The sequence below is a fragment of the Mercenaria mercenaria genome, chromosome 13, assembly GCF_021730395.1.
Source record: "Mercenaria mercenaria strain notata chromosome 13, MADL_Memer_1, whole genome shotgun sequence".
In the NCBI taxonomy this organism is placed as follows: Eukaryota; Metazoa; Mollusca; class Bivalvia; order Venerida; family Veneridae; genus Mercenaria; species Mercenaria mercenaria.
Genome location: NC_069373.1, coordinates 15,647,597 through 15,662,549, shown reverse-complemented (window position 1 = coordinate 15,662,549; position 14,953 = coordinate 15,647,597). Strand labels below are relative to the sequence as shown.

General features: G+C 34.3%; 1 protein-coding gene across 1 annotated transcript in view; it reads left to right on the top strand.

Moving 5' to 3' along the window:
- The window catches only part of LOC123529664 (uncharacterized), a 75,022-nt gene that overhangs the window by 20,000 nt on the left and 40,069 nt on the right, over nt 1-14,953 (top strand). The window contains exons 12-20 of the mRNA XM_053520753.1: nt 418-849; nt 1,077-1,186; nt 2,450-2,683; nt 2,834-3,055; nt 3,958-4,069; nt 4,352-4,525; nt 6,370-6,561; nt 7,179-7,367; nt 7,870-8,054. Coding sequence (XP_053376728.1) covers nt 418-849; nt 1,077-1,186; nt 2,450-2,683; nt 2,834-3,055; nt 3,958-4,069; nt 4,352-4,525; nt 6,370-6,561; nt 7,179-7,367; nt 7,870-8,054 — 1,850 coding nt within the window. The remainder of the gene's footprint in view (nt 1-417; nt 850-1,076; nt 1,187-2,449; nt 2,684-2,833; nt 3,056-3,957; nt 4,070-4,351; nt 4,526-6,369; nt 6,562-7,178; nt 7,368-7,869; nt 8,055-14,953) is intronic.

The following is a 14,953-nucleotide window of genomic DNA, read 5'->3' as shown; positions in this document are numbered from 1 at the left end:
AAAGATTTGAACATGTAGACAACTTGAATCGTTAAAGTAATCGAAACATGCATGCAAAAACAAAAACACAATTTACGGCACACCATTTTCAATACAGGTTAGTGTGAGCTAATATAAGAAATCATTCGTCATTCTCTAATGTGGAGAAGTTGGTTGTGCATACGGAGAAAGGCTACTGCTTGTGTAGAATCCAGGAACACTGGTTTGGCTAAATATTCGCAGCTTTATATCTGTAATACTGTTAATAAAAAGCTCTTAACGCAAAAATAAACTTAAACAAACTCTACGTTATTTAACAAAACAATACAAAAGCAAGGTATTGACTTCATAAATGTTTCAGTAATTTTGTTTAAAGACGCTGAAAAGATATCGATTGAAATTAAAGCATGCACATAATTATACCATATCTCCTTATAGGGGGCTTCGATATTCAGAAAGCTTGCAATGATTACATTCAGTCCCATAGCCTGAAAGATGGTGATATATTTGTTGGCACTGCGGGGAGTCTTCAGTGTCGAGGAATTATTCATGCTGTGGTACCTACCTGGAGAGACGGAACCAGCAACGAAGAGTCTGTCCTTAACCGTGTCGTAACACAATGTCTAAATGAAGCAGACAAAAGCCGTGTGGCGAGGATTGCCTTCCCACCAGTCGGAGCTGGAAAATTTGGTTATCCAAATGAAATCATTGCCGAATTCATGATAAAGGCAATAAAGAAATATCTAGAAGAACATGGCACAGGAACAGATTTAAGACACGTCTCCATTTGTGACATAGATAGAGCTATACCTCCACTTCTTGTGAAAGAGATAGAAAAGGGGTTTGGGCAAACGAGTGTTATGACACAAGGTAAGATAAGCACGATGTCGTTGAATATGTTATTTTATCGTTCTAGTTACGACTTTTTTCCTTGTCTTATATCTTGTTTATGGGCGTTAACAAACATATATAATCAGCTGAAGTTAGGGGATTTAATAATATGACCCTACATACATCTTAAATGTTTATATGATGCCCGTATATTTTAAGAAATGTTCATTCGATATCTTCAGCCAAGTACTCTTGTTATGCTTCAGAATTACAAACTTACAGCGGTCAAATATATCCAAAAGAGTCGGATAAAAGAGAACAATTGCTTACTCCGATAACAAGAGAAATTATTACTGGATCAATAACAGCTCAAGATGTAGGTATTATTTTTGCTCCAACAGATATAAAACCTGAACCGTAAACGTTATAAATGTTTTACGTAAACGCCATGTTCGTTTTAAAGCATATATTGAAATGCAAAGGGACTTCATGTTATAGCAGGGACTACTTTTATGATTGGAAGTAAGAGTTGTTTGTACACCAATATTCCTTTTATACTTCCCATACGTGTTTTGACACAGACCAAAATTTCGACTTTGTATCTTGCCCTTTTATCCGCAAAATGTGAACGTCTGTCCGTCTGTCAAAGGCAAAAAATATAATGGACGACTTTTGTCTAGTTGAATCATCAAAGTACATATTCATATATTGTATCCAACATGTCTGAACATATACTACAATACATCAATGTATGACCTATCCCATAGCCTCTAGAGCTACTCCAGATTTCAAACTGTGTCCAGGATATATACCTTCGTTTACATGTATAGTATGTTCAGGTGGCAGGGGCTCTTACTAGGTCGAAAACCGTCCAAATATGGTCAAAAGAGTGAAATATTCTAAGTTTTAATACTTCCCGGTCACCTTTTATGACCTCTCCTCAAAATTTAGATATATCCAGGTACCCACTCTTGGTCAGACTAATTACTACACGTTCATGTAGGCTATGTCTATACTTCCATGCCATATCGGCTTAAACTAGACCGAAAACCTTCCAGACTTAAACATGGTTTAAATAGTGATATTTTTATGAGCAAATTTTAATCATATGACCCATGAATACACCAGATACCTAACCTTGGCCAGGACCTACTAGTATACATCAACGTAAACTATTGTAGTTAGTAACTCGAAACTTCGAGATACGTAACTCGAAATTTCGACTTAAATTTATCGAAAGTTCGACATAGTTACTCGAAATTTCGAGTTACCTATCTCGAAATTTCGACTTACATGGACTGAACTCATTGGATTTCTGTCTTCTGGCCTGTTTCGTCGGGCCCTTACGGGTGTTTTTCTTGATGCTCTACCTTCTGTACATACGTTTTTGGTTCTTAAGGTTTACTTTTTAATATAATTATACAGGAGCATTTTTTGTGTTTTACATGCCATACCTTTTGTTTCCATTACGTGTGTTAGAGATTCACCTGGTGGTGATTGATTTTATTTACACTGTCCCGTGACTTTAGAACATGGTCGGGGTAAGAGTGATGTTGGCAAAAGTTTTGTCAAAATGTGTTTGCCCTTTTTTTTTAACTCTCTATATAATTATTAAACGTGTTTTATTTTAAACACACAGACGGATGTTATAGCAAACTCGACAAACTCTAACCTTGACCTTCGGATCGGTACAATTTCACGAACACTTGCAAAGGAAGGAGGTGAAAAAATCTCAGCGGAATTGAAGGAAAAATATCCAAAAGGCATAATCGCAGGTGAAATTGCTGAAACATCAGGGGGAAATTTGAAATGCAAAGCATTATTTCACGGAGTTCTTGCGAAGTGGAATAAGGATCAAGAATACGCGGAAATGGTGAGTATATTCATTAAGTATGCTTTAAGAATGGAATAACATGACTAAACCTATTATTTCACATAAACAATAAACATAATAAGATGAGGTGTGTATATCATTTTTGTAAAGCACTATTTTTAGGTAATGACTGAATACATATTCTTACAGGTCTTGAAGTGTTTCGTGCGAAATTGCCTTCTGACTTCACATAAAAGGCGTTACATGTCTATAACCTTTCCCGTACTTGGTTCGGGTGCACTTGAGTTTCCACCAGACAGGGTTGCAGAAATAATGTTTGAGGCAATAGATACTTTTGAAGAGGAGATAGCAGTTTCATCCCTTAAAACAATTCGGATAATAATACATCCGAAAGATGAAAAGTCATTTAAGGTACGTGATTGTAACTATTCTTCTAATATTTCGGCCGCTAATTATACAGTTTAAAAGACAAGACACTAGTACTAGTACTGTGTGAAAGTATTTTCAAACTTGGCTAAGAAAAATACAGTTATGAACATTTTCATATCAGTTTTAAATGACAGCCACTTGTTTCTGTATAACAAAGATAAAACAATATGGCAGATTCATTTATTCCTAGATATTTGTTTGAGCAATATTTTCGCAATTTTGTAAAATATTTTCTCTTTTTTTCCAATCAGAAAGAAAAAATATTATCATGCCTCACATCTTACATATGGAAACTATAAAAATGATACTTTTATAAGTGCATTTGCTAAATAAATGATTCAGCAGTGTATGTCTGATGTTAAGACAATGAATTGTCTGCCTCCAAGGACTTGAATTTCAAAATGTCGTATCTTGTTCAGTAATAACTTCAATCAGCATTATGAATGGTTGGACAACAGCATTCATATCAAATCAACTAATTGTTGGTAAAAGAGGTTTATATCATTAATTTATTTATGCATCATAAAAGGTTACTAAGAGTTAAATAGTCTGTAAAGAGTAATTGCTTTAAAGGTATGCTAGAGCAAAATTTCACATTTGAAAATATGAATAATCACTACACATTGTTTAAGTTAACTTCGCATTAGATTTAAAACAGTAAACACTTAATAATGTATAAATGTGTACAACACATGCACAATTAATTTATATCTTTAGGAAAGTTAAGTATATTTGATGAGGATATTCTTCTTTTAAAGAAAAAATATATAGTGAAAAAATGGACGTTGGATACCTTTGAACGACCTGTCCTGAAAGTTTCTGTGCATTTCATGATTTTCTTTTGTATTATTTGAATTTTCAATTACCCTGATTATATGATTCAGGCATTTGACGATTACAAATCACAATTGGGCAAAAAGGGACGGCTCTCAAGAGTATCCGAAATATCGCGCAGACAAAGTTGTAACGTAGAAAATGTTTTCACGGAAATCGCTGGTAAGTTAAAGTTTGTCATCATCTGTAAAACGCTATTCAAATTTTCTCTACTTCAGTTGCTAGAATTTAACTGATTTTATACCCGACAGTGAATTCGTTTTAATTTATTTATCATTCATATGCTATAACTTTCATCTCTCTCAGTTGCAAAACTGATAAGAGAAACGTATTTGGGTTGCAATTTTGTAGGGTTGGAACAGAGAATCAAGTATATGTCTTTTCTTTAAGATTCTGAGAAATAAGCTTGAACGGCATTTATCATACCTTTACTGCTTGATACAGGAACAGTCTATTCTACAACAATTAGACATGTTACACTGTGTATAGGACAAGGGGATCTGACCAAAGCTACTACTGCGGTTATAGTAAACAGTGTTCTAGAAGATCTCAATATGGAAACTGGCAACATATCGCGCGCAATTTTAAGAGCAGCTGGGCTGTCAATACAACATGAAGGTAAACTTTCAAAGATGTCTTGGTTTGATTTAAATACATAATATGTTGTTACTGAAATAATTCATAAACGGGTAATTGTTTCCAGGTTAAAACAATGCTATCTTGTAGGCAGATCTAAGTAAGTAACAATATTAGAATATACCACAAAAGGATTAACGTTTGTCATTCTGCTGTGGATGCTAACAATGCCTTAAATAATCTTAATGATATTTTAGTAAGTTGTAAAGCGACCTTCTAGCTTTCATGCAAGGGAATGACACTTTCGAGCTCCTTCGTGTATAATACCTGGCTAGAATGTAGTGATATAACCAGTACATGCAAATTATAGTCTGAAACATAATATCTAAATACTATTTGAGATCATAAATTTTAGTCAATGAAGAAACTATTTATAAAGCAAGCAGTAATCATGTTCTAATCTAGGCCAGTTGCCAATAGAGTTCAAACTTTGTAAACAGGACATGTAAATATTTATTTTACGAAATGCCTTTTCTAATGCAATCGTATTGATCGACCTTTTATATAACAGGTGGTATAATTGGGCAAGTCAATACACATCTCTTTTAGGGTGGTTATTATGTTTGAATTGTTATAAAACTTTCACGTGATTTTAAAAATATTTCCAGCTTATCAATAAACAATAAAAATAGCAACACAAAAATTAATAAAAATCATACGAAACAATTTGCATATTTGTAATAAATCCACTACAATGATGTTCATGAAAATGACGTTTTCATAAGTATTTAAGCGCCCGTAAAATGTCACCTAGTTATTATCATTGGCCTTTTGGGGGCAGGGGACAGATCAGGATCAAGGCTTTGTGTTTGGGTACACTCTGGACGTTTGGGGAGGTCGTGTGTAGAATGTTACCCATCCCCTTGTATTCGCCCTGGGAAATCATAGAGTCCGTTTAGTGGTTTTTTAGTAGAAATCAGGTTATGGCGCTGCTAGGGGTATGGGAGGTGCTGTAAATTTCCTTACAATATACAAAAATCTTGTCTCAATCAAATCGGCTCTACTGTTATTTCATTCTTCCAACAGTTTGATTGTGATGTCATAACTTTGCATGTGACATTACGATGAGCGAGCTAAACTGGTAGCTATTACAAAGACATGAAATAATCTAATCTTTGTAACATGAAATGTGTGAAAATATTGCATCTGATGTTCACTTGGTAAATTTATTAATTCGAGCGTACTCTGAAGCATACTTATATCCTCTGTATGCTTTTAATAAAATCTACTCTATGTATAGGCTGAGAATTTGATAAACTAAATATTATCTGTCTACCAATGTTGCATTTTGAAATCTGTCTTTCAGTGACTTAAAACCACTGGTCTTTTATTTGGATTTGAATATCAGATCACCAACATTTTATTTTTTTCTATAACATGATTGAAACGGAAATGTAAAATAAACCACTTTCCATTATAATAATAGCAGAATATGTGCAAACTAAAATAGAGGTATTTGGTGTATATGTGTTGTCTAATAATAGCCTTTATTGGCTGATGATACTCCTTTTAAGTAAAGGCAGTTTTATATTTTGCTTGAAACAACGGTGTATGATTTCTAACCGATAAATGGTAATTTGATTTAAGGGTTCATATATTTTGTAACAAAGAGAAGTAGTGTGACCTCAAAGGACACCTAGTTGCTACTTTTCATAGGATCTTTTGTTGCTAAGTAACACCAGGCTTATTGCCTAGTATATTGCCCAACTGTTCCATTGATAAAACCCATTTGTTATTGATTTTTATAAACACATATGAAACATGACAAATTATACACACATGCCGAAAAGTCAATAATTGTATAAAAATATATATATTCTATTTAGCAAACAATTATAGAAAATCTTTCAAGCAGTCGGGACTGGTTATGACAAGTTCTGGGCGATTGCTATGCCAGAAGATTATACACGTCAAAGCAAAAAACAGTCTACCTGGATGGAAAAAGGCTGTTACAAAATGTCTCGCTGAGGTTGAGAATTCGAGTTTAAACTCCGTGTCATTTCCAGCCTTGGGAACAGGTTGGTTTTTGTCTAATAATTTATATATATACACCTCCGACGATAGTTTTGAATTCGAATTGAAATTGTGCTGCACGATTACAATACATAATTCAATTAAAAGCTCATTGTAAAGGGATTCAGGGATATTAATTCCCAATATTCAGTGTATACATTTCGTATAAAGAGCAGCAGAGCTGAACACCATGCTAAATAAGAAAAATACTTTGAAATAAAACAAATATTTTAGCTGAATTATATGTTTTATAGTTTATACGTGTAAATGCAGTCTAGTTAATCCAGTTATTGGACAGGCTATGTGGTTTAATTGTTGAAGTCAATGTTGAAGTCAATGTTTTGGATTGGTCCAGCTCAGGCTGCTACGGCAAATCAAATAATCCAATACCTTAACATACTGCATGTACACAGTGTTGTGCTTTGTTAAAGTTTATTGAAAATACATTTTCATGACAGGAATATTGTTCCGTATAACCAGCCAAATGACAAGAAATGTAATTTACTGCATTAATTTTTAAATACAAGTTGTTGTGTGTATCAAAAATATTATATTTCATAAATCATTCTTGCTATTTCATCAGAAATTATATGATTAAAAGGAACATAGATGATTATTGCAGGCGGCAAGGGGTTTCCTCCTTCAGAAATAGCAAAAGCTATGATGGAATCTTTTCAAGATTATATTCTTGGAGAAAGCTATAAAGGGTGCTTAAGGAATGTGAAGATTATTGTTTACGATACGAAAATGGTAGAAGAATTCGCAAAAGAAGCAAAAGTGACTGTTGAACATTCTCCAAAGAAATCATTCTGTAAGCAGATAATACTTGTAATGTGTTTAAGAATCGCACAAAGTACTGAAGTATTCTTGCTACTTTTAAAGCCTTATGTGCTCTTTTGTTTTAATAGTTGCACCGACGAAAGAGTCCTTAAAATTTACCAACAAATTTCACCATGTCCAACGTTTAGTGAATCTACATATTCGAAGTTAAATGCCTATAACCGAGATGCCAATATGTAAGAATTAGTGTCCTGAAGCCACTTTATCCAGGTAGTCTTACAATATAGAAGAGTTTCGAGAAAAAGAAATATTTTCTAATTAACGATAGATTTGACAGGATAACTATGATAAATATTAATATACCTACCATCACAATAGGGTATTGAACAATTAGGATGACAGTCAATCTTGATTTAGCCTTAATTTCAGTACATAATTAAATAATTAAGGTGATAAATACTCCAAAACTCGAACATACCCTGTATTTTACTAAACAGCACTATGACGAAAATGTCTTTAAATTTTTCTTACAGTTCAAGAATTTAAGTTCTGGGGGCGTAAACCAACAGAAGAGACCGAATGCTCGAGAATGGTATTTCACATTTATACCGAGTCACCAAATGGTGTCACAGAGGTGGTAAGAAGAATTGAAGATCTTCACAAAGAGGTAAACATATACGTATCAGAATGTCGGACCCGAGGTAAACAAGACGTCATCTGACTTCATGATTAAATATTCATCTGACACAACTGCAAATGTGAAACGTTATAAAGAGCTGGAAAAAGAACCACTGAAATACAGCATACTGTGCTACAACAAATATCAATTTAAATACTCTGTCTGTCTGATTGTTGATGTTGAAAATCGCATCGATACATTTACAATTACTAACCATTGAACTTGACGTCATATTGAAGAGTTATTCTCTAAGCATTTGAGATGTCTAATTATTAGAGATGTCTAAACAGAGTCATATGACTTCATTTTGTTCCACTTAAAAGACGTTTGACCGAATTATATTCTTTCCATAGATTTTTAGACTTAAAAGAATAGGCGAGACGTATGGGGTATACGTGTTTGTGTAAAACGAAGGCTTTGCACATTCAAGCTACGGGAAGAATGTTGATATACTTAGTCTAGTAGCTATAGGAAAGATTCATCTGGAAATAGACCGGAAGAGTTGTAATCGTGCAAAACGTTTAGTCAATAAAAGAGGTTTTCAGCGGCCAAGTCATGTAATTTGTTAACATGTCCTTTGATGTATTTATGTATATTGCTTATAACTATAAAACCGGTATTGTATTTGTTTGATTTTGGTTAAAAACCGTTTGTCAACAGCAATTCATTCATGTAGCGGCGGTAAGTTAATCTAACGAGTATTCCCAGATTCTATACCAGTACTAACCTGTTCTCCGCAAGTAACTGCCAACTTCTCCCCTTAAATCACAGGTGGAGGACGAAGGATTTCAGACATAGTGTCTTTTATCAAATTGTGAACATTCGACACGCCCAATGACCTCCGATCTCTAGATCTGCGCTCTCCCTATTGAGCTAAGCAGGCGGTCCTGGTATTTTATGAACCTTTAAGAACTACGTTACAAACAAAAATAATACTTAAATTGGCTCTTCTTGTTTACAGAAAGTTTTTGCATTGACATTCTTTGGGGGTGAAATTTTAATTGAAATAACAGAACAATTTTGTAGCAAATGTACTTATTTGTATATAGTAACCAAAACAGGCTGCTTTAAGCAAATTTGTTACATTTTTACATAATTAATCACAGTAGGATGGTTTAAGGTTAATTTGAATGTTCAGTCCTCATAACTGGAAGCATTCATTTTATCCGAAAGATTCTTAAAGATTTGAAACGCGTCTATAAAATCTTATATTGGCTTATTTCTGCACCATTTTAAACTTTTGTAATAAATATTTTTTCATATACATATCAATTTTGTTTAGTTTTATTGCAGCCATTTAGAAGCCATTCCCACACTGTCGATGTCTTAATTAAGTAGAATAGTGAAAAGTATAAAGACAAATTAACTGTCCAAAGTGGCACAAGAGCTGACTTTAATTGCATAATGTATAGTTTTTATTGCTAGAGATGTGAAGTGCTACAATGGTTGCTTTCCAAACGTGGATAGCGTTTCATTTATTCTTGGAGAAATAGTATATGTTTAATAAAATCAGTGAATCACTTTTGTGATAAATAGAAATTAAGTTTTCATTTTGAATTGTTGGTAATGCATTATATATTACCTAATTAACTAAGTAGATTTGTTTATGCTTAGATTATATTCCACTCAGTACTTGAATGCACCATAGGGTACTACATTTAGCCATTATACGGTTGGCGGAAATATTACTGTTCTTTTTTTCTTAAGGTTAATTTTGTCAACTGATCGGTATTTATGTAAGTACTTCAAAATGACAACATAAAGAAAGCAGCATTGTAAAGACTCGTATTGATATTTGGCAAAGTTATCCGTTTTATTTGGTCAGACAATCTAGGTAAGAAGTCTTAACACAAAACACAGCCTACGGTCCTTTGGTTTTTTATTGACTCAGTTACATTCAGGATCAGTGATGCTTTGAAAAGATGTGCTTAAATAAAATTCTTCATCCTAAAACAGTATGAAATTTTGTTTCGAACTTCCAGAACTTAAATGCTTTGATTGGGATGTTCTTACTTCAGATGAGTTATGATGTACGTTGGTGTACTGATTCCTTGATTGATTTTGGTAATGTTTTGTTCAACTAAGCATAGCTCAGTGGAAAATCACATTATTTACAATATTTTGTCCAGACTGCTGAATGAATGGAAAGACAGGCACACCTCGTAGCTCAACAGATATGATATGTTAAATATAAAATGCTATATGCACGACTAGCCGAGGCTAGTATCTAGGGATCACTTGACACCAAGGTTCCTCTCGCAAGCCGAAACTAGACTAGTAGTCTCTAGGAAACACTTGACACCAAGCCTCCTTCATGTCAACCAAGACTAGTATCCAGGGAATAGTTGAAACTAAACTCCCTCTCGCCAGTCGAGGTTAGTCTCCAGGGAGCACTTGAAAGCACGCTAATCCTCGCCAGCCGAGGCTTGTTTTCAGGGAACATTGAACGTACGCATCGTTTTGCAATCCGAGGAGAGACTCCAGATTTATTTGAAAGCATGCTTCCTCTTGCCAGCCGAGACTAGTTTCCTGTGAACACTTGAAACCACACTGTCTCTTTTCTAAATATTCAAAAAATTCATATAAGCACCGGTCATCCGTGGAGGATATCAATGGATTAGTCTTTCAATATACTAATGTTTGACGGTAAGGGAGGGTTATTCACGAGGCACGATCCATTGCAGCAAATTTTGAACAAATATATACGCTACAAATTATTTTCGCAGCCAGCAAAATAAAACCAGACTCAGTTTGATCGTTCATGTTCAATAGGGGTAATGAAATGTGCAAAACCCTTACATCCCTTAGTACTATCCCTTATTATCCCCCCGCCAAAGGCGAAGGGGATATTAGAAATGCTCTCCGTGCGTACGTGCGTGCGTCCGTCCGCAACGATCTTTGTCCGGAGCATAACTCCAAAAGTACTGGAGCTATTTTCTTCAAACTTCATACACTGATAGAACACATTGGGAGGAAGTGCAGTGTGCAAGAACAATAACTCTACCTTGCCTATTTTTTTAGTTATTCCCCTTTATCTCATTTTCATAAAAAAATTTGTCCGGAGCATGACTCCAAAAGTACTGGAGGGATTTTCTTCAAACTTCATACACTGATAGAACACATTGGGAGGAAGTGCAGTGTGCAAGAATAATAACTCTACCATGCCTATTTTTGAGTTATTCCATTTATCTTATCTTCTTAAAAAAATTTGTCCGGAGCATAACTCCAAAAGTACTAGAGGGATTTTCTTCAAACTTAATACACTGATAGAACACATTGGGAGGAAGTGCAGTGTGCAAAAACAATAACTCTACCTTGCCCATTTTTTGAGTTATTCCCCTTTATCATATTTTCTTAAAAAAAATTGTCCGGAGCATATCTTTTTCATGCATGGAGGGATTTTGATATATCTTGGCACAAATGTACACCATCACGAGATTGAGTGTTATGTGCAAGAACCAGGTCCCTAGGTCTAAGGTTAAGGTCACACTTAGAGGTCAAAGGATACAAGAACGAAAACCTTGTACGGAGCATTTCTTCTTCATGCATAGAGGGATTTTGATATAACTTGGCACAAATGTTCACCACCACGAGACAGAGTAGAATGTGCAAGATCCAGGTCCCTAGGTCTAAGGTCAAGGTCACACTTAGAGGCCAAAGGTCAGATACAAGAAAGACTTTGTCCGAAGCATTTCTTCTTCATGCATTGAGGGATTTTGATGTAACTTGGCACAATTATACACCATCATGAGACGAAGTGTCATGCGCAGTTCCCTTCTTTAGAATTACTTCCCTTTGTTGTTACTTTAAATAGCTTTTATTGTAACTTTTTCATTACTAGTCGTAGGGAAAAATCGAGACCACTTTTCTGTAGTAAAACATGCATGCTACATCCGATTTTGAGGTGTATTTTGACTAATCTCTTCCTGGTAAAGATTTTTGTGTGGACTTACAATTTTTTTTTTTTAACGTTAACTTCCCTTAGTTGTTACTATAAATAACTTATATTGTAACTTATTTTATAATTGACCATAAGGAAAAACCAAGACCACTTTTCTGTGGTACAACATAGATGTTACTTTCCAATTTCAGGTGTATTTTAAGGTATCTCTACCTGGTAATTAGTTTTTTTTGTGGACTTAGAAAAACAAAAGACTTACAATGATTTCTAAAAAACACAAAATTAAAATTCCATTTGCAAATACAGGTGCTAGAGTAAAGAAATTTGCTGTGACGGGCGTATATTGTGACATTCTGGCACTTCTTGTTAGCTTTCCATTCCTTCTTTTTACAGTAGCCATATAGAAAAACATCATAGCTATACTGTTCATGAAAATTAATAAAATTTAGCAGTGAACCAACTCACCACTGACTTATTCTTTCTTCCACATCTTTAAAACCCCTGATGTGGACCACAACTAAACGGTTCTTCAAAGCTTTCCCCAAAATTAATACGTTCAGACACTAACTTGACAGGAACTTTAGCCTTCAATTATAATATGCCCGGCGGGGGGATTGGCCATGTCTAACATGGCTCTTGTTATGGAATTACTCCTGTCAGTTTTAGTACTTTAAATATATAATAAAATAGTTCCTCTTTGTCATATCCATTAGTCATTCTAATATTCCAGTTGAATTCTTGCACATACTTCCTTCAAAAAAAAACAGCCAATAAGCTACAGAAAATGTCATACAACATTACATGGTAGTTTAATTTTCTCGATTTTCTGGTATAAATGAAGGTGAATGATTCGAATGACCTTTACTTCTGTTGTCGTCCGCTTTGAGGAGGTAACTCTTTAATAAAATCCCAACCTTAGCTGATCAGCCTCAAGTAAAACAAGAAGCACAAAGTTAAATGAACGATTCAGGTTTTCTTAAGAAATGTGCATACAATTGGCAAATTGTATATTCTGCTTGGCCATACGAGTACGACCCGGAAGTGATTTTCCTGTGGAATGACACGAATACCATTTTAAATGTGTTTAGTGAAATCGTTACTTGAGTTGCTCTTCCAGAAGAATGGAAGAAAAGATTGTGCGGCTTAAAAAACTTCAAATCTCTCCATTGAACAAGGTCTGTACTTGAGACACTCTTATAAAACGTCTGTCAAGTAAATGAGTAACGATTATGAGTGGCAATGATAAACACAGTTTGACTGCCAGAAATTACAATGATTTCATCACATTTATAACTTGACGTTATAGGCGTAACGCGTAAATAATCACCCAGTTTAAAAAAAAACGTAGTTTTGAAAATGAGTTAGCGGTAAGTATTGTTTTAGCGTATGCAAAGTAAGAAAATACACAAAATTGAGCTGGATGACGTCATATAATGTTGCCATAGGGCCTCGCATTCATGGAGTATGTTTCCAAAGAAAAAATAGTTATAATATATCAACTAAATATTCCCTAATTCTATATTGTATAACTGTCCATTGGTTGATATGTGAAGAAATTAGAGGCATATTGTACTGCTATTTATTTTTAAACAAGAAATATCTTTAAAAATGATAGTCGGCGAATTGTAATAAGGAAAGAAGTTTATGAATTTTTCATCTAACATCTATCTTTCATCTAACATTTTTCAAATTGCAAAACTAAACACCGCACTTTAACAATTTAAATGGTTCTCTTTTAATTTTTCGCAAAGGTTTCGTAGGGTTGCAATTTTGCTTCGTTTATCCTTAGACGAATAATTACAGCAGTAGTTTGATGAAGATTCATGACGCGGTTCATGAGAAGAGGTCATTAAACGTGTTTATATTTTTAGCTAAATTGGTCCCTATCCCCATTTGTAACAAAACAGCAGGAGACCTTACGATATTGTTACACATCGAGTTTGATAAAAATCCACTACATTTTAGTGGTTAATGCGAAGAAAGGCATATCTACTTTTAGCTATAGTGGTCCCTAATAGGGCCCAAGTTCCTATATAAATAAATTTGGAAGAGGACCTTATAATGATGCTCCAGACCAAGTATGACAAAGATCCACCAAGCTGTTCATGAGACGCTGTATAAATAAAATCTGGAAAGTAGATCCCTCGGAAGCACCGAAAACAAGGCAAACAGTCAAAATTGCAGACTCGGTTTGATTGAGTCTGTTCATGAGCAGTAATGGAAAATGCAACACTGCCCACGCCCACTAGCACCGGCTTAAGCGGTATTCAATCTTCAAATCTAAATGAATTGAAATCAATGATCCCGAAGAACAAGAAAATATTACAACACTGAGATGAAGTCAAAGGCATTTCCAGTTTTAGCTGTAGCAGCCCCTAAAAGGGGTCAAATGTCCCAGCTGAACAAAGTTGGCTGCGGGCCTAATAAAAATGCTACAAATCAAGTTTGATTAGAATACATGAGAAAAAATCAATTATAGGATTTTTTATTTATTATTTTTATTTATTTCTAAAATAGGCCAACTGATCCCGCTTTAACAAATGCATATTCGCTATTCATGAATCTTTGGACAATGACGTCACACCTATAAAAAAGTGAAGGTCAAGCAAAACATACAATTGTAACTATTTCAATATTTCTGTTTCATAAACAAAGTTTGACCGTAGTCATATCACATAGATAAACTGTATGCAGCGTACCTTCATTTCAGTGTAATGAGATTCAGTCATTATATAGCATATATATAATGAAACAGATTTCAGCTGAGTTCAATATTTGCATACCATACTAAAGAAAAAATATTCATATATAATAAATCAGTTAGATAATTTATAACAAATATATCAAAGCAAACAAGTACTCATTTTAATATGCAATCTGAATAAGTCACAAAAGCAAGAAACCTTTTCATATACAGACGACAATTGTAACAAGGAAAATCTTTTAAAAAGCACTTCTCTACATAAAAGACTCTTATCATACCCTTATTCATGTGATACGCAGACCGTATTCAGCTCTTTCTTTAATTTGATATATG